This window comes from Colobus angolensis, unplaced genomic scaffold (assembly GCF_000951035.1).
Source record: "Colobus angolensis palliatus isolate OR3802 unplaced genomic scaffold, Cang.pa_1.0 Scaffold184, whole genome shotgun sequence".
Classification (NCBI taxonomy): Eukaryota; Metazoa; Chordata; class Mammalia; order Primates; family Cercopithecidae; genus Colobus; species Colobus angolensis.
Genome location: NW_012114977.1, coordinates 4,291,976 through 4,315,479, shown reverse-complemented (window position 1 = coordinate 4,315,479; position 23,504 = coordinate 4,291,976). Strand labels below are relative to the sequence as shown.

The 23,504-nt window shown below is 40.9% G+C and overlaps 1 protein-coding gene across 2 annotated transcripts in view; it reads left to right on the top strand.

Annotated features, from left to right (window-relative positions):
* Positions 1–23,504, top strand: part of TNFRSF10B (tumor necrosis factor receptor superfamily, member 10b) — a 54,419-nt gene that overhangs the window by 14,977 nt on the left and 15,938 nt on the right. For both annotated transcript variants that reach the window (XM_011939853.1, XM_011939852.1), the window contains exon 2: positions 12,229–12,334. In XM_011939853.1, the coding sequence (XP_011795243.1) occupies positions 12,229–12,334 (106 nt within the window). The remainder of the gene's footprint in view (positions 1–12,228; positions 12,335–23,504) is intronic.

Here is a 23,504-nt window from a genome sequence, read left to right as displayed (position 1 = left end):
ATGCCACTACACTCCAGCTTGGGCCACAGAGCAAGACTCCTTCTCAAAAAAAAAAAAAAAAGTAAACAATGGTCTTAAATGATGATTCCTTTCACAAAACTAACCAACAAAGAAGGAGCACAAGAAAGTTTGTCAGGTTAGGCAGAAAAGAACAAATCAAATATATTGTTGGGTGGGATTGAACAAAAACCAACATCTAGGCAACTAGGATTCCAAAAAGAAAAAGAAAACCTAAATGAGTAATTAGGACTCAAAACAGAATAAGGATATTCCAATACTCTATATCGTTTTTCTACTAATAACAGAAAGAAGGATTTGGGCTGGGCACAGTGGCTCATGCCTGTAATCCCAGCACTTTTGGAGGCCGAGGTGGGCTGATCACTTGAGGTCAGGAGTTTGAGACCAACCTGGCCAGCATGGTAAAGCCCTGTATCTACTAAAAATACAATAATTAGCTGGGCATGGTGGCGCATGCCTGTAATCCCAACTACTCGGAAGGCTGAGGCAGGAGAATTGCTTGAACCTGGGAGGCGGAGGTTGCAGTGAGCTGAGATCACGCCACTGCACTCCAGCCTCGGCGACAAGAGGGAAACTCAGTCTCTAAATAAATAAATATAAAAGAAGGATTTAGAGGCCAAGTATGACCTGTAGAGCCAGGTGCTCTTGAAGCATTTGCACTGAAGTCATCTTGGGATGGACATATAAATGAACTTTATTGTTACTCAAAGGTGAGAAAATGTATGCATTATAGCTGGGCACGGTGGCTCACACCTGTAACCCCAGCACTTTGGGAGGCCGAGGCGGGTGGATCACTTGAGACCAGCAGTTCGTGACCAGCCTGGCCAACATGGCAAAACCACGTCTCTACAAAAAATACAAAAACTAGCCAGGTGTGGTGGCACACACCTGTAATCCCAGCTACTCAGGAGGCTGAGGCAGGATAATTGCTTGAACCCAATAGTTAGAGGTTGCAGTGAGCTGAGATCATACCACTGCACATCGGCCTAGGGGACAGAGCAAGACTCTGTCTCAAAAAACAACAACACAAAAACTTATGCATTATAAAAGAAAGGAAAACAATTATACCTGAATAGGGCAAAAAGATTACACATTAAAATGATCAAATGCATCTCTACTATAAAACTAAAATAATCTGCTTCCAAAGAATTCCTTTGTACTTTAATGAGAGCAAAGCTTTTACCCTAATGAAAAGGCAAATGGGAGGTCTCTGGGAAGTTGGAATCGTCATAGCAAAAAAAAAGAAAAAAGAGAGATACCTACCAGAAAATGTACATTAATGTCCATAATCTCATTTGTAAAAAAAAAAAAAGTTCAAATTAAACTTTTTTTTTTTTTTTTTTGAGACAGAGTCTTGCTCTGTCGCCAGGCTGGAGTGCTGTGGCACAATCTCTGCTCACTGCAACCTCCCACTCCCTGGTTCAAGCGATTCTCCTGCCTCAGCCTCCTAAGTAGCTGGGATTACAGAGCTAGAATTATAGGCATGGACCACCACACCCAGCTAATTTTTGTATTTTAGTAGAGACAGAGTTTCACTATGTTGGCCAGGATGGTCTCGATCTCCTGATCTCATGATCCACCCGCCTTGGCCTCTCAAAGTGCTGGGATTACAGGCGTGAACCACTGCATCTGGCCATAATTAAACTATTTTAAAAATAAAAGTAATAAATGAATAATATATATGTGATATGAATAATATGCCAAATTATTATATTCTGTAGTCATAAGTGTTATTGATAAATACACTTGATTCATGCTACAAGAAAAAGAATTGAGACACTTACCTTCACATTTCGGAATTCCTGAGTCTTATCAGGCAAAAAGAAGTCCTGAAAAAACAAAGTAAATCTACTTATTATAGTAGGGCATTTAGGTAATATTGTATTTATAGTTTTAAAGCTGATGACTCTAAGGACAGTATATATGTGCTTCAATGAAATTATAAACATGAAAACCCTGCTTTCAGTTCTTTTGGATATATACCCAGAAGTGGGATTGCTGGATCATCTGGTAATTCTACTTTTAATTTTTTGAGGAACCACCATACTGTTCCTGGACCAAACTGAGGTTCAGGCTGCTATTTCTTGCTGCCCAATCATGAGATGCCAATGAACTGGGAATAAAGACAGTTTTTATTTTTGTAACTGGTTACAGGGAGAAGGCCTGGAAATTATTGCCAGACCAACTCAAAATTACAAGGTGTTTCAGAGTTTATATACCTTCTAACCTATATGTCTACATGTAAGAGTGCATTCATCTAAAGACATAAGTGATTAACTTCTTTTAATCTATAACTAAGGTCTGAGTCCTGAAGACCTTCCTCTGGAGCCTCAGTAAATTTACTTAATCTAAATGGGTCCAGTTGCTGGGGTTGTTACCCTTATCTTGTCTCCTGCTAAACCACGGAGGTTTGGGGAGTTCCTTCAGACCTCCCATACACTTGTTTGTGGAGGCCTGGGGAGTTTCTTCAAAACCCCCAATAAAACTTGCTTAATCCTAAATGGGTCCTGTTAAGAATTCCTCTATTATTTTGTCATGCTTTAAGGCCTAGGCAAAACTCTTAATGGGCTTTTGTTACACTCCAGCCTTTGTATAAGGGCATTGGACTTTTTTTTTTTTTTTAAGCATTTAATAGTTAACTTAAGCACTTGATTAGTACTGAAACAGTTGTGATGGAGGCCTGCATTAGTGAAAACTGGACTGCCACAATCCCCACTGTCAATTTGTGCATGATTTCTATCATGCTTGTATATTTATTTATCATGAGAATCGTAGGGAGATGGGGCATCATAATCTTTCTGGCTACTTCCTGCTGAGAGAGGGTCATCGTTATGGGGCACCAAATGCACTGCTGGAGTGGAGGAGGTTGATTTGTTCCCGGTAGCACTCTTTTTTAGGGGCTTAGAGGCAGCGCCTGCTGAAACACCTAGTTTTCAGTTCACAGGGCTTTAAGAAAGCACAGCTTAGGTTTCAGTGATTTCCAGTTAGGGAAAATGGGGAAAAAGGAAAAGAAAAAGGAAAAAATTGAAAACATTTTTGAGACTTGCAGCCAGAAAAATTAGAATTTAATCCAAACTGTAGAAAATAATAAAAATTGAAAAACATTGAGGAAAACTAGAATTTAACAACAGGTGTAACTATAGTTTTTGAAATATAATTTTTCTCCCTCTAGTTTCCCATTTTTATTAAAAGACAAATCATGGTAGGACTGGTTTGCTTTATTGTACTTGTCCTAATTATATACTTTGCAGCAAGAATAATTATTTTTTATGTACGCCTTTTAAATTGGCTTTGATAGAACTTTGTTCCGTAGAAGGAATCTGAGATAAGACCCTTTTAAAGCCTAGTCCAACCATGGATTTGTACCATCAAATACCTATGAGTTGGGCGAATTCCTCTCTTTTTGAGGTTTCAAGATAACTTGGGGTTCCCGGCATGTCAGAAAGTGACATTCTTTACTTACCACAGGTCAGAAACCCTGTACAGGGTCTATGTACACAAAATATGAGGCCAGTTTCCAAGGGCTTTCTTGGCTTCGTAAGTCAAGTTTGATTCCTTAAAGAAGAGCAAAGTCAAAGCCTTGGTAAAATAACCAGTTTTTCCAATCGTGTCCTGTTACAAAAGAAAACAGATTCTTACTGCACTTATGCAAATAACTATATTGCCATAACTTAAGAATACTCACAAATAGTTTCCAAATTCTGGAGAAAATCAGGTAGAGAGAAACAAATATGCTCCAAATTTTGTTCATAGAAGTATATTGTACTTAATTGTTAAAAGGTGTTAATAGCTCAAAAGAAAAGTTTTCCTTGACTCTGAAAAGCAAAACAAAGGATTAGCAACATTTTAAGCCAAAAGTCAAAAAGATCACTTCAGTCTCCTATTAGTTCAGTTCATGCAGTTAATTCCTGCCCTGTTTGATATTAATGAACATTTTAACTCTTCAAGAGTTGTGAACATTTTTCCTCTATTCTGATGTCACAATCTCCAAAGTTATCAGAAACCTGCATTCAAGAGCACCTGTCAGAGCTTTACAGCTAATTATAAAACTACCTTCTAAAGAGGACCAAAACAAGACAACAAATTTATGGATGACAAAAAGTTTTAGGGTAGCCATAGTTAAATACACAATTGACGACAAGGTTATCTGTTACCTCTGTGGCACACAATAATTTTAATATAACAATTATAATTACTACTGATATCATACACTAAGATATATCAGAATTATAGGAGTCTTCCATAACCTTGGAACACATACCAATAACATATTTACGCACATATAGCCCAAAGAAAGCCAAACAACCATTTCATGTTTAACAATGCTTCCTGTATAATTTTTATATCAAATAAGCCACATTTCACCTTTACATTAGTGTACTATTAATGTTAAATCCAATTTTTAATAAAACCTTATAGACACATTTACCCGATGTTAATGTTTGATCATAAGGTAAGGCCCTAGGAGAGAGAGAAATAAAACCAAAAACATGAAGGCCGTTTAAAGGCCTTCATGCGTGCACACACACACACGCACGTACATACACATTTTGAATGTTAGCTTTTAATTAAGCTGACTCTCAATCACTGAGTTTCAAAAAACCTTTCTCCTTCTCAGAGGCCTTTCAGCGGAGATAGACCCAATACTTCCCATTTTCAAGTTTACATGGTATCAAAAGGAACAAGACAGACACACAAACACATGGAAACATTTCAGAAAAACACAAGGGGAAGTGCACTACGGCAAAACAGACTCTCAAAACTAACGCAAAACCTGATATCAACCAAAGGGAAAGTGGGTGTATGAGCCAGCCCTATTGCTTCCCTTGGCAGTACCGGACAAATGGCTTACCAAGCCCAAATGGGAAAACAATAGGCTCCTGGCATAGGATCCCATTGACTTACCCTTTGAGCGTGTCCGCTCTTTATCTCCGTTCCTCCCCAGTAGAGAAAGGGACGTGCAGATTTGCACATAAACAGCCCTCTGGAGGTTCCCAGGGGAAACATCACCCGACAGCTGCTGGGATCCTCCTGAAGACTGTCTCATTGCAAGCTGCCAGCTGCTGAACACAGCACTGTTCTTATCTCCTGGCAGGAGAGTTTTTTGTTCCCAGACCAAACTGACGGTGGGGCTGCTACTTCTTGTCACCCAATAATGAGATGTAGATGAACTGGGGAGGAAGAGAGTTTTTATTTCTGAAACTGGTTAGGGGGAGAAGTCCTGGAAATTATCGCCAGACCAACTCAAAATTACAAAGCTTTTCAGAGTTTATATCCCTTCTAAGCTATATGCCTATGTGTAAGAGTGCATTCACTTAAAGACATAAATGATTAACTTCTTTTAATCTATAACTAAGGTCTGAGTCCTGAAGACCTTCCTCTGGAGCCTCAGTAAATTTACTTAACCTAAATGGGTCCAGGTGCTGGGGTTGTTACCCTTATCTTGTCTCCTGCTAAACCACGGAAGTTTGGGGAGTTCCTTCAGACCTCCCACACACTTGTTCGTGGAGGCCTGGGGAGTTTCTTCGGACCCCCAATAAAACTTGCTTAATCCTAAATGGGTCCTGTTAAGAATTCCTTCTTTATTTTGTCATGGTTTAAGGCCCAGGAAAGGCCTAGGCAAAACTCTTGATGGGCTTTGGTTACATCCCAGCCTTTGTATAAGGGCACTGGTTTTTTTTAGCTTTTAATATTTAACTTAACCACTCAGTCAGTACCGACACAATTGTGATGGAGGGCTGAGTTAGTGAAACCTGGCCTGCCACAGTACTGTTTTTCACAGTGTGCATTTTACATTCCCACCAACAGGGCACAAGGGTTCCAGTTTCTTCACACCTCACCAGCACTTGTTACTTTCCATGCTGTTGTTTTTAATATAGCAGATGTTAGTGGTGTTGAGCATCTTTTCATGTGCTTATGGGCCATTTACTTATCTTTTTTTGGAGAACTGTCTTTCAAGTCCTTTGCCCTTTAAAAAATTTTTTTAAAATTTTTATTGTAAATTAAGAAATTATGGCCAGGCACAGTGGCTCATGCCTGTAATCCCAGCACTTTGAGAGGCCGAGACAGGAGGACTGCTTGAGCCCAGGCATTCAAGACCAGCCTGGGCAACATGGCAAGTCCCAATAAATTGTATGTATTTATGGGGATTTATAGGTTACAAAGTTATGTTACGATTTATGTATACAATATGGAATAATTAAATCAGCTAATTAACATGTCCATCACTTCAAATACTTACCATTTTTATGGTGAGAACATTTGAAATTTATTCTTTTGGCAATTTTGAAATGTACAATGTGCTGTTATTAACTATATTCATTGCACTGTGCAACAGATCTCAAAAACCTTATTCCTCCTAACTGATGCTTTGTACCTTTGACTATCATCTCCCCATTGCCCCACCCCCCAGACTCTGGTAACCATTCTACTCTCTGCTTCTGAATTCAGTTGTTTTCTTTCCTTTTTTTTTTTTTTTTTTTGAGATAAGAATTTTGCTTTTGTTGCCCAGGCCAGGGTGCAATGGTACAATCTCAGCTCACTGCAACCTCTGCTTCCTGAATTCAAGTGATTCTCTTGCCTTAGCCTCCTGAGTAGCTGGGATTACAGGTGCCCACCACCACACCCAGCTAATTTTTGTATTTTTAATAGAGACAAGATTTCACCATATTGGCCAGGCTGGTCTCGAAATCCTGACCTCAGGTGACCCACCCCACTTCTGCCTCCCAAAGTGCTGGGATTACAGGCATGAGCCACTGCATCCAGCCTAGTTGTTTTCAATTCACGTATGAAAACATACAGTATTTCTTTTTTTGTGCCTAACTTATTTCACTTAGCATGATGTATTCCAGTTGCATACATGTTGTTGCAAGTGACAAAATTTCTATCTTTTTAAAGGCTGAATAGTATTCTGTGTCGTCTACATACCACATTTTCTTTATCCATTCATCTGTTGATGGACACAGTTGATTCCATAACTTGGCTGTTGTAAATAGAGCTGCAATGAACATGGAAGTGCAGATATCTCCTTGACATACTGATTTCAAATCTTTTTGGTAAATACCCAGAAGTGGGATTGCTGGATCATATAATAATTCTATTTTTAGTTTTTTGAGGCACCTCCATACTGCCTTCCATAATGGCTGTACTAATTTACATTCCCACCAACAGTGAGCAAGGGTTCCCTTTTCTTCATATTCTCACCAACACTAGTTATTGTTCATCTTTTCCATAGTAGCCATTCTGATGGGTATGGAATGATATCTCATTGTGGTTTAAATTTGCCCTTCCCTAATGATTCGTTATGTTGAATTTTTTTTAATATATCTATTGACCATTTGTGTGTCTTCTACTGAGAAATGTCTACTCAGGTCCCTTGTCCATTTTGTAATCAGATTATTTGTTCTCTTTGAATAGAATTATTTGAGTTCCTTACATATTTTAGATATTAACCCCTTATCAGATGTATGGTATGCAAATATTTTCTCCCAGTCTGTAGCTTATTGCTTCACTCTGTTGTTTCATTTGTTGTGCAGAAACTTTTTTTTTTTTTTTTTGAGACAGAATTTCGCTCTTGTTGCCTAGGTGGGAGTGCAATGGCATGATCTTGGCTCACCACAACCTCCACCTCCCAGGTTCAAGCGATTCTCCTGCCTCAGCCTCCCGAGTAGCTGGGATTACAGGCGCACGCCATCATGCCCAGCTAATTTTGTATTTTTAGTAGAGATGGGGTTTGTCCATGTTGATCAGGCTGATCTTGAACTCCTGACCTCAGGTTGTGCAGAAACTTTTTATGTTGATATAATTCCATTTGTCTATTTTTGCTTTTGTTGTTTGCACTTTTGGGGTCAAATCTGAAAAAGTGTTGCCCAGATCAATGTTGTGTAGTCTTAGCCCCTGTGTTTTCTTCTAGTAATTTAATGGTTTCAGGTCATATATTTAACTCTTTAATCCATTTTGAGTTGATTTTTGTATATGGTGTAAGATAAGGGTCCAATTTCATTCTTCTGCATATGGATATCCAGCTTTCCTAACACCATTTATTGTGGAGACTTTTTTTTTCCCATTGTGTATTCTTGTAACTTTTGGCAAAAATCAATTGACCATAGCTATGTGGATTCATTTCTAGGCTGTGTATTTTGTTCCATTGGTCAATGTGTATATTTTTATACCTGTGCCATGCTGTTTTAATTATTATGGCTTTCTAGTATAGTTTGAAATCAGGTAGTGTGATGCCTCCTGCTTTGTACTTTTTGCTCATGATTGCCTTGGCTATTTGGTTTTTTTTTATGGTTGCATATGAATTTTAGAATTGTTTTCTCTATTTCTGTGAAAAATGATATTGGAATTTTGATAGTGATTACATTGAGTCTATAGATTGCTTTGGATAGTATGGACATTTTAACAATATTAGTTCTTCCAAGTCATGAGCATTTATTTTCATGCATTTGTGTCTCTTTCCACTTATTTGTCTCTTCTATTTTGTTCATCAGTGTTTTATGGGTTTCAATGTACAGGTCTTTCACTTCATTACATTTACTCCTAAGTTTGTTTTTTTTTTTTTTTTGGTCATTGCTCTTAATAGGTTTGTTTTCTTAATGTCTGTTTCATATAGTTCATTATTAATATACAGAAATGCTACTGATTTTCATATGTTGATTTTGTATCCCACAACTTTACTGAATTTGTTTACTATTTCTAACAGTTTTTTGGTGGAGTCTTCAGGGTTTTCTATATATAAGATCATGTCATCAGCAAATAGACAGTTTTACTTCTTCCTTTTCTATTTGAATATCTAATAATTCTTTTCTTTTTCTTGCCTAATTGCTCTGGCTACGACTTCCAGTACCATGTTGAAAAGAGGTGGTGAGAATGAGCATCCTTGTGTTGTTCCTGATATTAAAGGAAAAGCTTTCAACTTTTCACTGCTGAGTATGATATTAGCTGTAAGTTTGTCATATAAGGCTTTTTTGTGTTGATACATTCCTTTTACACCTAATTTGTTGAGTGAGAGTTTTTATCATGAAAGAATGTTGTGTTTTGTCAAGTGCTTTTTCTACATCTATTGAGGTGATCATATGGTTTTTGTCTTTCATTTTGTTAATATGGTATATCACATTTATTGATTTTCATATGTTGAACCATCTTTGCATCCCAGAATAAATTCCATTTTATCATGGTGAATGATTCTTTTAATGAGCTATTGAATTTTGTCTACTGGTATTTTGTTGAAGATTTTTGCATCTGTGTTTATTAGAGACATTGGCCTATAATTTTCTTTTCTTACAGTGTTCTATTCTGGCTTTGGTATCAAGGTAATGCAAGCCTTGTAAAATAAGTTTGGAAGTATTCCCTCCTCTATAATTTATTTGGGAAAGTTTAGAAAGGACTAGTTTTAGTTCTTGTTTAAATGTTTTGCTGAATTCAGCAGTGAAGCCATCTAGGTCCTGGGTGTTTCTTTGATGGGAGACTTTTCATTACTGATTCAATATCCTTAATCATTACTGGTCCGTTCAGATTTTCTATTTCTTTATGATTCATTATTGGTAGGTTGTATGTGTCTAGAAATTTGTCCATTTCTCCCAGGTGGTTCAATCCTTTGGCATATAGCTGTTCATAATATTTTCATATGATCCTTTGCATTTCTGTGGTATTCATTGTAATGTGTCTCCTTGTTCTTTTTTTTGTTTGTTTGTTTTTTGTTTTCTTTGAGACAGAGTCTCCCTCTGTTGCCCAGGCTGGGTGCAGTGGGATGATCTCGGCTTACTGCAACTTTCGCCTCCCAGGTTCAAGCAACTCTCATGCCCCAGCCACCCAAGTAACTGGGATTACAGGTGTGCTCCACCATGCCTGGCCTTTTTTTTTTTTTTTTTTTTTTTTTTGTATTTTAGTAGAGACAAGAGTTTGCCATGTTGGCCAGGCTGGTCTCCAACTCTTGGCCTCAAGTGATCCCACCTTTGCCTCCCAAAGTGCTGGGATTATAGGCATGAGCCACCTCACCTGGCCTCCTCATTCATTTTTTATTTGATTTATTTGTCTTCTTTCTTTTTTCTTAGTCTAGTTAAAGGTTTGTTGATTTCATTTATTTTTTTCAAATAACTAACAGAATTTTGATAGTCTTTTGTATTTTTTTCTAGTCTCTATTTTATTTATTTTTGCTCTGATTTTTATTATTTCTTTTGTTCTGCTAACTGTGGGCTTAGTGTATCTTTTTTTCTATTTCCTTGAGGTACAACATTAAGTCTTGTATTCGAGATCTTTCTTCTTTTTTGATGTAGGCATTTATTGCCATTTCCTCTTAACACTGCTTTTGCTGCATCCCATAAATTTGGTTATGTTATCTTTCCATTTCATTTTCTTAATATATTTTTAAATTTTCCTTTTGATTTCTTCTTCGACACATTGGCTGCTCAGGAGCTTGTTACCATTCAAGTTCTTTGTTCATTTCTTAACCACATTGTTGGCTTGTTGTTATTGTTGAGTTGGAGTTTTTTAATATATTTTAGATATTAACCTTTTATCAGATATATGGCTAGTAAATGTTTTCTTCTTCCTGTGGATTGCCCCTTCACCTTTGATTATCATTTGATGCACAAATTTTTTAATTTTTATATAGTGCAATTTATCTATTTTTTTCCTATATTGCTTGTATTTGAGGGATCACATTCAAGAAATCATTGCCAAATCCAAGGTCATGAAGAATCGTTCCTATGTTTTCTCCTAAGTTTTAGGGTTTTCACTTTTATGTTAGATTTTGGCTCCATTTTGAGTTAATTTTTGTATATATGTAAGTTAAAGGTCCGAGGTCATTGTTTTGTGATGAGTCAATATCTAGATTTCCCAAGACCATTTTAAAAAAGATTGTCCTCTCTCAATTAAATGGTCTTGGTACCTTTTCCAAAAATTACTTGATATATACAGTCATGCACCACATAACAACATTTCTGCCAACAACAGACTGCATATATGATGGTGGCTCCTGCAATTATGTAACATACTATGTCCCGACCCGCAGGACAGTCGAACGGGCCCTGGAAGGGGGAGTGGGAATGGAGGAGACAAGAAAACACGAGAAATGGAGACAAGACAAATAGCCTGATCAAGTCTCGTTTAATGGTGGCAGTGCAATGCCTTATATAGGCTGGCAGAGGAAGAGGTTGGGCCAGGGCTGTGACGGGCGGCCGGATAGTCTCAAATAACAATTGCGCATGCGCCGTGGGTTTGTACTTTTCCCGGGGGCAGGATCGCGTCTGCGCCTAGGCTGCATATCTTCCTGGGCGGGAAAAATGTTTTGCGCGCCCACGGGAAAGGTTGGCGGGCGCGGGAAAAGTCTAGGCGCGCGCGGGAACAGTTTAGGCGCGCGCGGGAAAAGCTTTAGGCGCGCGCGGGAGAGGTTTGTAATGAAGAACCCAGAAATGTGCCATCTTGTCTCCGCTTTGCGGAGATCAAGCAACAGAGGTCGGCTAATTCCGGGCCTCATGGCTCCGGACAATACTACACAGGTTTGTAGCCTAGGAGCAAGAGGCTATACCATATAGGCCAGGTGTGCCATAGGTTTGTGTAAGCACACTCTCTGATGTTCACACAGCACAATTGCCTAACAACCTTTCGCTCAGAACAATGTTGATCAATGCATGGCTGTATGTGCAAGTTCATTTCTGGGCTCTCTGATCTAGTCCATTGGTCTATATGTCAGGCACCTTTTCAAATCAGAAGTTCATTATTTAATGTTTGATCCTGTATCCCAATTTTTTAAGTTTGCTATATTATAACCCCCATTTATAAAAATGTGTATGTGTGCCTGTGTCTCTGTTTGTGTGTGTGTCTGTGTAAGAGAGAGAGAATGAGAGAAAGAGAGAAAGAATAGGCATACCTATGGAAAAATAGTGGAACTAAATTAGACAAAATGTTAATGGATGCTATCTTTAGCTGAGATTATCACGTGTGGTTTGTGTATTCTTCTAAAAACTTTCCTTGCCCACATTTTCTGGAATAAACATGTTTAGAAGAGTTTTTCAAGTAAATGTTACTTGGCCTTCCCTGAAATACGAAGGGACGAACAAACACAAAAGGATGTTTGAGAGGTGAGAGCCGCAAGAAAGATGAGGGTTCTGTTTAGCTTGTGTGCCTGGGGTCAAGGGAATGTGAGTGGATCCTGGGAGGGGTGAGCTCTGGAAGCCACTCACACCCATCCCTGCTTTGTCCCCGCAGGTCTCAGCTGACTGTGCTCTGATCACCCGACAATCCCCAGTTCCCCAGCGAACAGCGGCCCCACAACAAAAGAGATCCAGCCCCACAGAGGGATTGTGTCCGCCTGGTATGTTTAAGATAGGTCTCTGATCCTTGCCCCTCCTCCCCTTGTCTCCATGAGCTTCCAGTCTGTTTCCCTTGCACTTCCTGGTTCTTTATGCCACACAGAGGCATTGGGTGCCTCCAGCTCTAGGCTCTGTCCTTCTGGAGCCTTCCTGCTAGGATGGTATCAAGACACACAAATGAATGAGACAGCCAAAGAGACTGATAGGCACCTTGAGGGAGAATTGAGTGGAACAGAGATGGGGCTGGTGAGGCCTCCAGGCAATGGTGACTTTGGGTTGACATCCGGAGGTGGGCAGGGCAAGAGGTGCAGAGAACCAGGAAGAGTGCTCCTAGGAGGGTTCCACTGGAACAATTGTCGGGGATCAGGGGTTGGGGAAGATGGAGCAACGGCAGGGGACTACTGTGGGGAGTGGAGGGTTACGAAGTTAGAGAGACAGGTGGGTTCAAATCCTACACAGAGGAAGTTGGATTTTATTTCGCGAGTGATGGATGTCCCTGAGAAGTTTTCAGCAGAGGGCCACCAGCATTGGATGTGCATCCTGAGTGCCCACTCCTGGATTGAAGCAGAGCAAGACAGGAAGCAGGTGGAGGGCCTCGAGTGTGAGGCGCTCCCCTGGGATGTTACGTGTTGCCCTATAAGGTCATTTGAGCCCCGAGAGATGCAGCAGGAACCTGGCCTGAAGTGTGCTTGGTTCATCTTGCACTTTTTCCCTCTGTCCCCCGCGTGTATGAGGTAAGAATCGATTGCTGCATGAAGGTTTCCAGGGCTGGCAAGTGTGGCAAGCAGTGGCTTGTTAAATCCATTTACAAATTTGCATTTCTTTTCCATGACTAAGGACCAAAGGAAAGGCTTGCCTGAGGGCAAACTCTCACATTGCACGCGTGGGCTTGTCAGGAGCAGAGCATGGACAAGGAAGAACCCAGTGTGAAGCAGACACAAACTCATCTGTAAATGCTCCTATCGCTGTGGTCCAGAGTCAAGACCAGGGAGCAGGACAGGAATAGGAAGAATTCAAGAAGTATTTGGGGTGTGGATGGATGACATGTGGGGAATGAGGACAATCAAGGCAACAAACTCAACTGCTCAGGGTAACTTGGCCTCCGAGGGGACAGTGTGTGGCAGGGCTAGCAGTGCACATCTGGGGACCCTAGCACATAGGTGATGCTTGAAACCTCTGTCTTGAGGGTGTCCACCTGGAAGAAGCTGTAAATACTGAGAAGGAGGGGCACAACTGAGCCCATTAGGATTTGCATTTGGAGACGATAGACCAGGGAGACAGGACTGCAATGGGCTGAGCAGGAGCAGTTGGAGAACTTCCATCCTAGAGGGGACATGGCCCTTCCAACCACAGGGAGCAGGCCATAGCAAGCATCAAGGACTGAGACGTGGAAACTCCTCGAAATGTGCATTTCTCTTCCTGTGAATGAGGTCAAGAATCTGTTCATGACACAGACACCATTTGTACATGAGTTCTGCTAAGTTTTCTTCACTCCTTGTAAGAGTTTAGGTTTTTTTGTTTGTTTGTTTGTTTTAATCATTGAGTCACATGAATTCTTACAGATTAGGGAAATTATGCATTGATTGATTGATTGATTGAGATAGGATTTCACTCTGTTGACCAGGCTGGAGTGCGGTGGCAGGATCATAGCTCACTGTAGCCTTAACCGCTTGGGCTCAAGTGATCCCCTCACCTTGGCCTTCCAAAGTGTTGGGATTACAGGCGTGAGCCACTGCGCCGGGTCCAAACTTGTAACAAAAATTCCCATATAATGCCAGGCGTGGTGACTCACACCTGTAATCCCAGCACTTTGAGAGGCCAAGGTGGGCAAGGAGTTCAAGAACACTTGAGGCCAGGAGTTCGACACCAGCCTGACCAACAGGGCGAAACCCTGTTTCTACTAAAAATACAAACATTAGCTGGGTGTAGTGGCGTGCCTGTAGTCCCAGCTACTTGGTAGGCTGAGGCAGGAGAATTGCTTGAACCTGGGAAGCAGAGGTTGCAGTGAGCTGAGATCGCACCATTGCACTTCAGCTTGCGTGACAGAGTAAGACCCTGTCTCAAAAAAAAAAAAGAAAAAAAAATTTTTCATATATATTTGCAGTCATTTTGTGGTTTTCTATTTTATAATTAAGCCATTGAGCCACCTGGACTTTATTTTGTTGTAAGAGGCAAGTAAGGAAGACACTTTATTATTTTCCGGCCACCTTTTTAGTTGCCCCAACACTATTATTAAATAATCACATTTTTATCAGTGACATGAATCACTATCATTATGTATGATACTTAATTATGTATGATAATAATGTATCATTATGGTACATTATTAAGTAAGATTTGTGTGATTTGGGTTTTTTAGAATGTCTTTCAATATTAATAAAAATAATTCAGGAATCTTGTGGGTAGCATATAGATGATTATGGTCTATTTTTTGCCTTTGTTTTACTCACTCTGCCAATCTCTGCCTTTTAATTGCAGAGTTTAAACTATTTTCAGTTAACATAGTTATTGACAAGAAAGGATTTGTTTCTGCTCTTCAGCTATTTGCTTTCTTTATGTCTTATATATATTTTGTTCCTCCCTTACCACCTTTTAAAAAAACTTTAGTTTATTTCTTGGCATGTACTATTTTGACTTACTTCTTTTCTTTTCTGCATATTTTAAAATGTATTTTCTTTTTTTCTTAAACATATATTTCGTATATGTATATCTTTAATAAATATATATTTAAATATGTACTTATTTTAATATATATCTTAAAGATATGTATGTATATATTTATCTTAAACATATATATCTTTTATGTATATTATGTATATATATATAGAGAGAGGGTCTGCTCTGTCACTCAGGCTGGAGTGCAGTGTCGTGATCTCGGCTCACTGCAGCCTATGGCTGCTGGGTTTAAGCGTTTTTCCTGCCTCAGCCTCTTGAGGACAAGGAGTAGACACCACGCCTGGCTATTTTTTGTATTTTTAGTAGAGACGGGGTTTCACCATGTTGGCCAGGCTGTCTCAAACTCCTGACCTCAAGTGATCCACCTGCCTTGGCCTCCCAAAGTGTTGGGATTACAGGCATGAACCATGCACCCAGCCAAAAATTTATTTTCTTACTAGTTTCTTGAAGATTACAATTACCTTCTTAAGTATCTAAAAAGGTAGTTTTATAATCCCGGCATAATTTCATTGCAATGCAAATACTGTGCTCCTGTACAGCTCCATCTCTCCAGCTTCCTGTTGTTGCTGTCATAGATCACATCCTTGCACACTGTGTGACCACTGACGTCGATCTTAAGGACATGTATATGTATGGAGCAAAGCTGACTTGTTGATTTTACATGTCAACTTGGTTACCCAGATACTTGGCCAAATATTATCCTAGATGTTTCTGTGAAGGTGTTTTTTGTTGTTGTTGTTTTTAGATGGGATTAACGTTTAAATCAGTGGACTTTGAGTCAAGCAGATTACCCCCATAATGTTGGCAGGTCCCATCTAATCAGTTGAAAGCCTCGATAGAAAAAAGAGTGACCTCCACCAAGAAAGAGGGTGTTCTGCCAGCAGGCAGCCTTCAGAGCTGAGCTGTGACTCTTCTCTGCTGGCCTATCCTGTACCTTTTGAAATTGCCAGCCTCCACAGTTATGTGAACCAATTCCTTAGGTTAAATCTCTGTCTCTCTAGAGCAGGAGCCCCTGACCCCCAGGCCACACAGCAGGAGGTGAACTGTATATGAGTGAGGATTACCGCCCGAGCTCTGCATGCCGTCAAATCAGCGGCAGCATTAGACGTCATAGGAGCGCGAACCCTATTGTGAACTCCGCATTCGAGAGATCTAGGTTGTGCACTCCTTATGAGAATCTAATGCCTGATGATCTGTCACTGTCTCCCATCACCCCTAGATGGGACCGTCTAGTTCCAGGAAAACAAACTCAGGGCTCTCACTGATTCTGCATTATAGCGAGTTGTATAATTATTTCATTATATGTTACAATGTAATAGTAATGGAAATAAACTGCACAATAATGTAACATGCTTGAATCATCCTGAAACCATCCCCATTCCCCCAACTCCAGTCCATGGAAAAATTGTCTTTCAGGAAACCAGTCCCTGGTGGCAAAAACGTTGGAGACCCCTGCTCTACAGAGCCCTAATACAGAATTTTTAAAGATTTGAAATTATTTTAAACCATACTTAATTTACAAGTAACGGAAATAATAAGATTGTATTTCCACCTAACATAATACAGCTATCCTGTATACAACTGAAAACGCACTAACCCTTTCTCCAGAAGAGGATGCAAAGTCCTTGAGTGGTGTTTACTCCTCTCCTTGATACCCTAGAACATAAATACTATAGAGTGAACAATACTTAAATACTATGATATAAATTCAAAATATCTTATGTCACGTAACAAGGGGATAAGAGAAGGAAGAAAACACAGATATTTGCTTAACATATATTTACACATAAGCACACACATATAACACAATAAGGAAGAAATACTTATAATGATTACAGTCCTTGTTTCCGTAGCTGGTCATGTCATTGTAGCTGGTATTTATAAGAAGCTTCTTTTACTGTGCATTCTGTATTCCCTGTGCCCTCACTAAGCACCTCAGCTGGTCATGGCTCTATACCTGGTAGAGTGAACCAACCTTCATTCCTGAAGCCTCCGAGCTATTAGTGGTCCTGCCTTAATTGGGTTGTGATAGTTTTCCATTGACTTTAATCATAGGGCATGCTAATATTAAGAGATGCCCTAAGGAGTCTCCTGCATTCTAGACATCCTCTTCCTTACATCCATTGTGGAATAACAGTCCAATTTCCCCTTTGATTTCCCCTTTGTGGTCAGAATCAGTCAATCCAGACAAGAGGGTTTGTGTAACTGGTTTTTGCCTGTTGATTCAGAGGCATGAGGAACCCAAAGTGGCCAAGTGGCAGTCTTAACTTCAAGTTACATGGAATCATTGTTGTGTCTCCTCATGGAATCATTCCTCCCTCTGAAACTCAGAGCTCTAGCAAAGCATAAAGTCGAGGAACCAGGCAGCAAAAAATTTGCTAACGGGCCACGAAGGGTAATGTGGAGTGGGGCCACTCCTACTTCCGCCCCTAGATTCCTGGACACATGAATCCTAGCAATGGAAGAACCAACCCCCTGTATTGGAGGATAATTCAGAGCATAGACAGCCTCTTAGAGAACCTTGTTGCAGCCCTTCAAGGTACTGCCATCCAGCTGACATTATAAATGAGTCTTCACAAGGCCATATCCCACCATCTTATCAAGCCAGCAGCTTTGAGATGGTGGGGAACATGGTAAGACTAGTCATTCCATGCGCACAGGCCCGTTACAGTGGGCAATGCATTTGCCATCAAGTGAGTCTCTCAATCAGAAGCAATGCTGTGTGAATACCATGACTGTGGATAAGGTATTCTGTGAGTCCACAGAGGATATTTTTGACAGAAGCATTGTGTTCAGGGAAGGCAAGTCTATAGGCAAAATAAGCTTCTCTTCCAGTAAAAATGCTGCCCTCTCCATGATAGAAATGGTTCAGTGTAATAATCAACCTGCCACCAGGTAGCTGGCAGATTGACCCTCTGAATGGTGCTATCTCAGAGGCTCAGTGTTGGCCTCTCCTGCCTGTAGATTGGGCGCTCAGTAGCAGCTGCAGCCAGGTTGGCCTTGGTGAGGGAAGTCTGTATTGTTAAGCCCATACGTAATCTCCATCCCTGCCACCACGCACACTTTGTTCACGAGCCCATTGAGTGATGACAGGGGTGGCTGGGAAAGAGGCTGACTAGTATCCACAGAACAGGTCATCCTATCCACCTGATTATTAAAATCCTTCCCGGCTAAGATCACTTTTTTATCCATTCAGAGAGGTCTATCCACACACCTCTTCCCCAGACTTCCTTGTTATCAGTTTTCCTTCTGAGTCTCTGACTGTCCAGCCAAATCATTGACCAGAGCTCATGAATCAGTATATAACTGCATGTCTAGCCATTCTTCCCTCTGAGCAAAATGAACAACCAAGTGCACTGCTCAGAGTTCTGCCCAGTGGAGTGATCTCTTTTTTTTTTTTTTTTTTTTCAGATGTAGTTTCACTCTTGTTGCCCAGGCTAGAGTGCAATGGCATGGTCTTGGCTCACTGCAACCTCTGCCTCCCGGATTCAAGTGATTCCCCTGCCTCATCTTCCCAAGTAGCTGGGATTACGGGCATATGCCACCATGCTTGGCTAATTTTGTATTTTTAGTAGAGATGGGGTTTTACCATGTTGGTTAGGCTGGTCTCGAACTCCTGACCTCAGGTCATCAGCCCACCTTGGCCTCCCAAAGTGCTGGGATTACAGGCGTGAGCCACTGCACCCCATCTAGAGGATTTCCTTTCACCACTATCCTTCAGGGATGTCCCAAACAGTGGATGTGATGCTGCAAATGTCCACTCTAAGTATTACCTGTATGTGGTGCAGAACCATCTGTAAACCTTCTTCTGGCAACTGACCATAGCGAATTTCTCATGAGGCCATAAGTGCAGGTCGGGAAAAAGAAAGTAATATCACAGGAGTGGGGATCACGGGCACTTGGGCCACTTCTTCATGTAACTTTCTTGTGCCTTCAGGGCCTGCTTAAGCCCAATTTTGTATATATACTAATTACATTTGAAAACGGAAATGGAAATTTCAGGCTGTATGTGCCCAAACTTACGGCTTGGTAGGCAAAATAACACTCAGTTCATGATGAGCAGTCAGGTCGTAGAGTAATTTGGTGGCCTATGGTTAACATTCAGTCTGCCCTAAGGCCCAGAAGCAAGCCAAGAGCTGTTTCTCAAAAGGAGAGTAGTTATTTGCAGAGGATGGCAAGTCTTTGCTCCAAAACCTAAGGGCCTGTGCTGTGGTTGACCTAGAGTGGGCTACCAAAGGTTCAAAACAGTATTGCTGTCTGCCACCAATACTTCAAGCACCATTGGGTCTGCTGGGTCGTATGGCCCAAGTGACAGAAAAATGTCTACGGCAGCCTGGACCTGTTGCAGAGCCTTCTCTTGTTCTGAGCACCACTCAAAACTAGCACATTTTCAGGTCACTTGATAAATAGGCCAGAGCAATACACCCAAATGAGGATTATGTTACCACCAAAATCAAAATAAGCACACTAGGCATTGTGTCATTTTCTTGGTTGCTGGGGGTGGGGGTGGCAGATACAACAATTTATCTTTTATCTTAGACTATCTTAGAAGGAATTTTTTGTTGTTGTTGTTGTTTTTTTTTTTTTTTTGAGGTGGAGTCTTGCTCTGTCGCCCAGGCTGGAGTGCAGTGGTGTGATCTCAGCTTACTGCAAGCTCCGCCTCCTGGGTTCATGCCATTCTCCTGCCTCAGCCTCCCTAGTAGCTGGGACTACAGGCGCCCGCCACCTCGCCTGCCTAATTTTTTGTATTTTTAGTAGAGACGGGGTTTCACCGTGTTTGCCAAGATGGTCTCGATCGCCTGACCTCGTGATCCGCCTGCCTCAGCCTCGCAAAGTGTTGGGATTACAGGCGTGAGCCACCGCGCCTGTCTGAGAAGGAATATTTTATGCCCCACACCATTCAACAACTAGGAATTTGCTTCCTAGTTGTTGTCCTTCTACTGAGGTAGAAGGCCCTTCAAATTTTGTCAGATTTATTTCCCATCCCCTGACATGCAAATGTGTTACCAGTAAGTCAACAGTAATTGCTACTTCTTGCTCATGAGGTTCAATCAGTATGATGTCATCAATGTAATGGATCATCTTGTGTGATGTCTTGTGGAAGGGAAAGGCCATCAATATCCCTGCAGGCCAGATGTGGTGGCTCATGCCTGTAATCCCAGCACTTTGGGAGGCCAAGGTGGATGGGTCACTTGAGGCCAGGAGTTCTAGACCAGCCTGGCCAACATGGTGAAACCTCATCTCTACTAAAAATACAAAAATTAGCTGGATGTGGTGGCACACATGGGTAATCCCAGCTACTTGGGAGGCTAAGGCATGAGAATCGCTTGAACCCAGGAGGTGGAAGTTGCAGTGAGCTGAGATCATGCCACTGTACTCTAGCCTGAGCGACAGAGCAAGACTCCGTCAAAAAAAAAAAAAAGAAAAAAAGAAAAAAGAAAAAAGCACTGCAAACTAAATTATGACACAGGGCTGCAAGTTGATGCATCCTGGAGATAGGATAGTGAAGGTATATTGCTGGCCTTGCCAACTGAAAGCAAACTGCTTCTCTGGGAGTCCTTATTGACAGGTATAAACAACAAAGCATTTGCCAGTTCATTACCTGCATACCAGATACCAGGGTGACAGGGATGTGGCGATTTGCTCAAACAGTGAAACCACATCTGGTACAGCAGTTACAACTGGAATCACGACCTGGTTAAGCTTGTGATAATCCACTGTCATTCACCAAGATCCAACTGTCTTTGGCACAAGCCAAATAGGCAAGTTCAATGGGCATGTGGTGGGAACCACCACAGATGCATCCTGGATTGTGGTAATGATCTCTGCAATCCCTCCAGGAGTGTGGCATTGCTTTTGTTTTTTTGTGCTTTACAGGTGGGGTATCACTCTGTCACCCAGGCTGGAGTGCAGTGGCATAATCAGTGCCCACTGCAGCTTGAACTCCTGGGCTCAAGCAATCCTCCTGCCTCAGCTTCTTGAGCAGCTAAGACTACAGGCATGTACCATCATACCTGGATAATTTTGTATGTGTGTGTACAGATGGAGTCTCACTACGTTGCCCAGGCTGGTCTTAAACCCCTGGCCTCAAGCAATCCTCCTGCCTTGACCTCCCAGTGTGCTGGAATTACAGACATGAGCCACCATGCCCATCTGGTATTGCTTTTGATGTACTGTTTTTTTTTTTTTTTTTAAAGTAATGCATATCTGGTGGCTTCCACCTGGTCTTTTCCACCATAATAGTCTTCACTTCACATGTCAGGGAATGAAGGTGGGGATTGTGCCAGCTGCTGAGTATGTCTATTCCAATTATGCATACTAAAATGGGGAAATCAGACAGGATGGGTTTGGGGACCCATCGGCCCCTTTCTGAGATGGACTTGAGCTTAGTTTTAGTAATGCCAACATAATTTCAATGGTATGCAAACACTGCGCTCCTGTACTTCTCCATCTTTCCTCCTCCATCTGGTTGTTGTCGTAGATCACATCCTTGTACATTGTGTGCCTATTAACATCAATTTGTAATTATTGTTTTCTGCATTTGCTCTTTAAATCATATCAGTAAACAAGAGGATTTACAAGCCAAATGTACCACAATACTGTGCTACAGACCGAATTGTGTCTCCCAAAATCATATGTTGAAGCCTTACTATCCAATGTGATGGTATTTGGAGATGGTGCCTTTGGGAAGTAATTGGGTTTAGATGAGGTCATGAGGGTGAGGCCCTCATAATGGGATTAGAGCCTTTTTAAGAAAAGACACCAGACAACTTGTGCGCTCTCTCTCTCTTCTCGTGTGCACAAGGAAGAGGTTACGTGAATGCACAGCAAGATGGTGGCCATCTCTAGAACTATGAGAAGTAAATGTCTATTGTTTAAGCCACTTGGTCTATGGTATTTTATTATAGCAGCCTGAGTAGCTGTGTACCAACATTTATATTTACCTATATCATTACCTTTTCCAGTATTCTTTATCTCTTCATATGCCTTTGAGCTATTACCTAATGTCATTACATTACCTCCTAAGGGACTCCTTTTAGCATTTCACAGGGCAGATCTACTAGTAATGTGCTCCAGTACCTTTCACTTATCTAAGAATGTCTTAATTTCTTATTCATTCTTGAATGATAGTATTGCTGGATATCAAATTCTTGGTTGCAGGATTTTGTGTGTGTTTTTGGTTTTTGGCACTTTAAATACGTTACCCACTCCCTTCTGGCCTCTATGGTTCCTGGTGAGAAATTAGCTAATAACCTTATTGGGGTTCCCTTGTACATACTGAGTGGGCCACTTGCTGCTTTCAGGATTTTCTGTTTGTGTTGGGCTTTTGTCCATTTGACTATAATGTGTCTCAGTGTAGTTCTCTTTTAACTTATCCTGCTTGGAGATCATTGAGCTTCTTGGATATGTAGACAAATGTTTTTCAAAAGTCTTGCACCTCGTTGTTAATATTATTCCTAAATGTTTTATTTGTTTTTATGTCATTGTCAATGAAAGTGTTTTCTTAATTTCCTTTTTGGATTGTTCTTTGCTACTGCGAAACTTTTACACTGAAAACTATCAAACATTGCTGTAAGAAATTAAAGAAAACCAAAATAAACAGGAAGATATTCCATGTTCATAGATCAAAATGGTGTTAAATTACCCAAAGCAATATACAGATTCAATGCAATCCCTATCAAAATCTCAGTGGTGTTATTTTAAAAATGGAAGAACTTATATTCAAAGTCGTATGGAATTAAAAAGGACTTACTGACCAAAAACAATCTGGTAAAAGAAAAGCAGAGTTGGCGGGACTCACACTTTCCAATTTTGAAACACATCTTCATTCCAGGGCAACTTTAGTCCCTCTTTCTTTGGATCATTCTTTGGCTCTGTAGAGATTCCTCCCATTTTCTTCCCATGGTTGATGGTGTGAGCTTAAATTTTGAAGGCTTTTCCCATTGTTCTATGACTTCTGCTCCTGGTGTATCTTCCCCTGGCTAGGAGCTCATTCAGAACATGTATTAGGACATTATTCTGTGCATTTTAAAGGTCTAAATGGCACTGTCTAATATAGTAGTCCCTAGGCCCATGTGATTGCCAATCACTTGAAATATGCGAGGCGGGCAGATCACAAGGTCAGGAGTTCGAGACCATCCTGGCTAGGATGGTGAAACCCCGTCTCTACTAAAAATACAAAAAAATTAGCTGGGCGTGTTGGCAGGCACCTGTAGTCCCAGTTACTAGGGAGGCTGAGGCAGGAGAATCGCTTGAACCCAGGAGGCGGAGGTTGCAGTGAGCTGAGATCACTGTACCCTAGCCTGGGCAACAGAGCAAGACTCCATCTCAAAAATAAAAAAGAAATAAATATGCTACTGCAAATTGAGATGTGCCTTGAGTTGAAATATATGCAGGATTTGAAGACATACTATGAAAAAAATGCTGTAAAATATCTCAACGTTTTACGTGGATTACATATTTAAGTGATATTATCTGGGGTACATTAAATTGAAA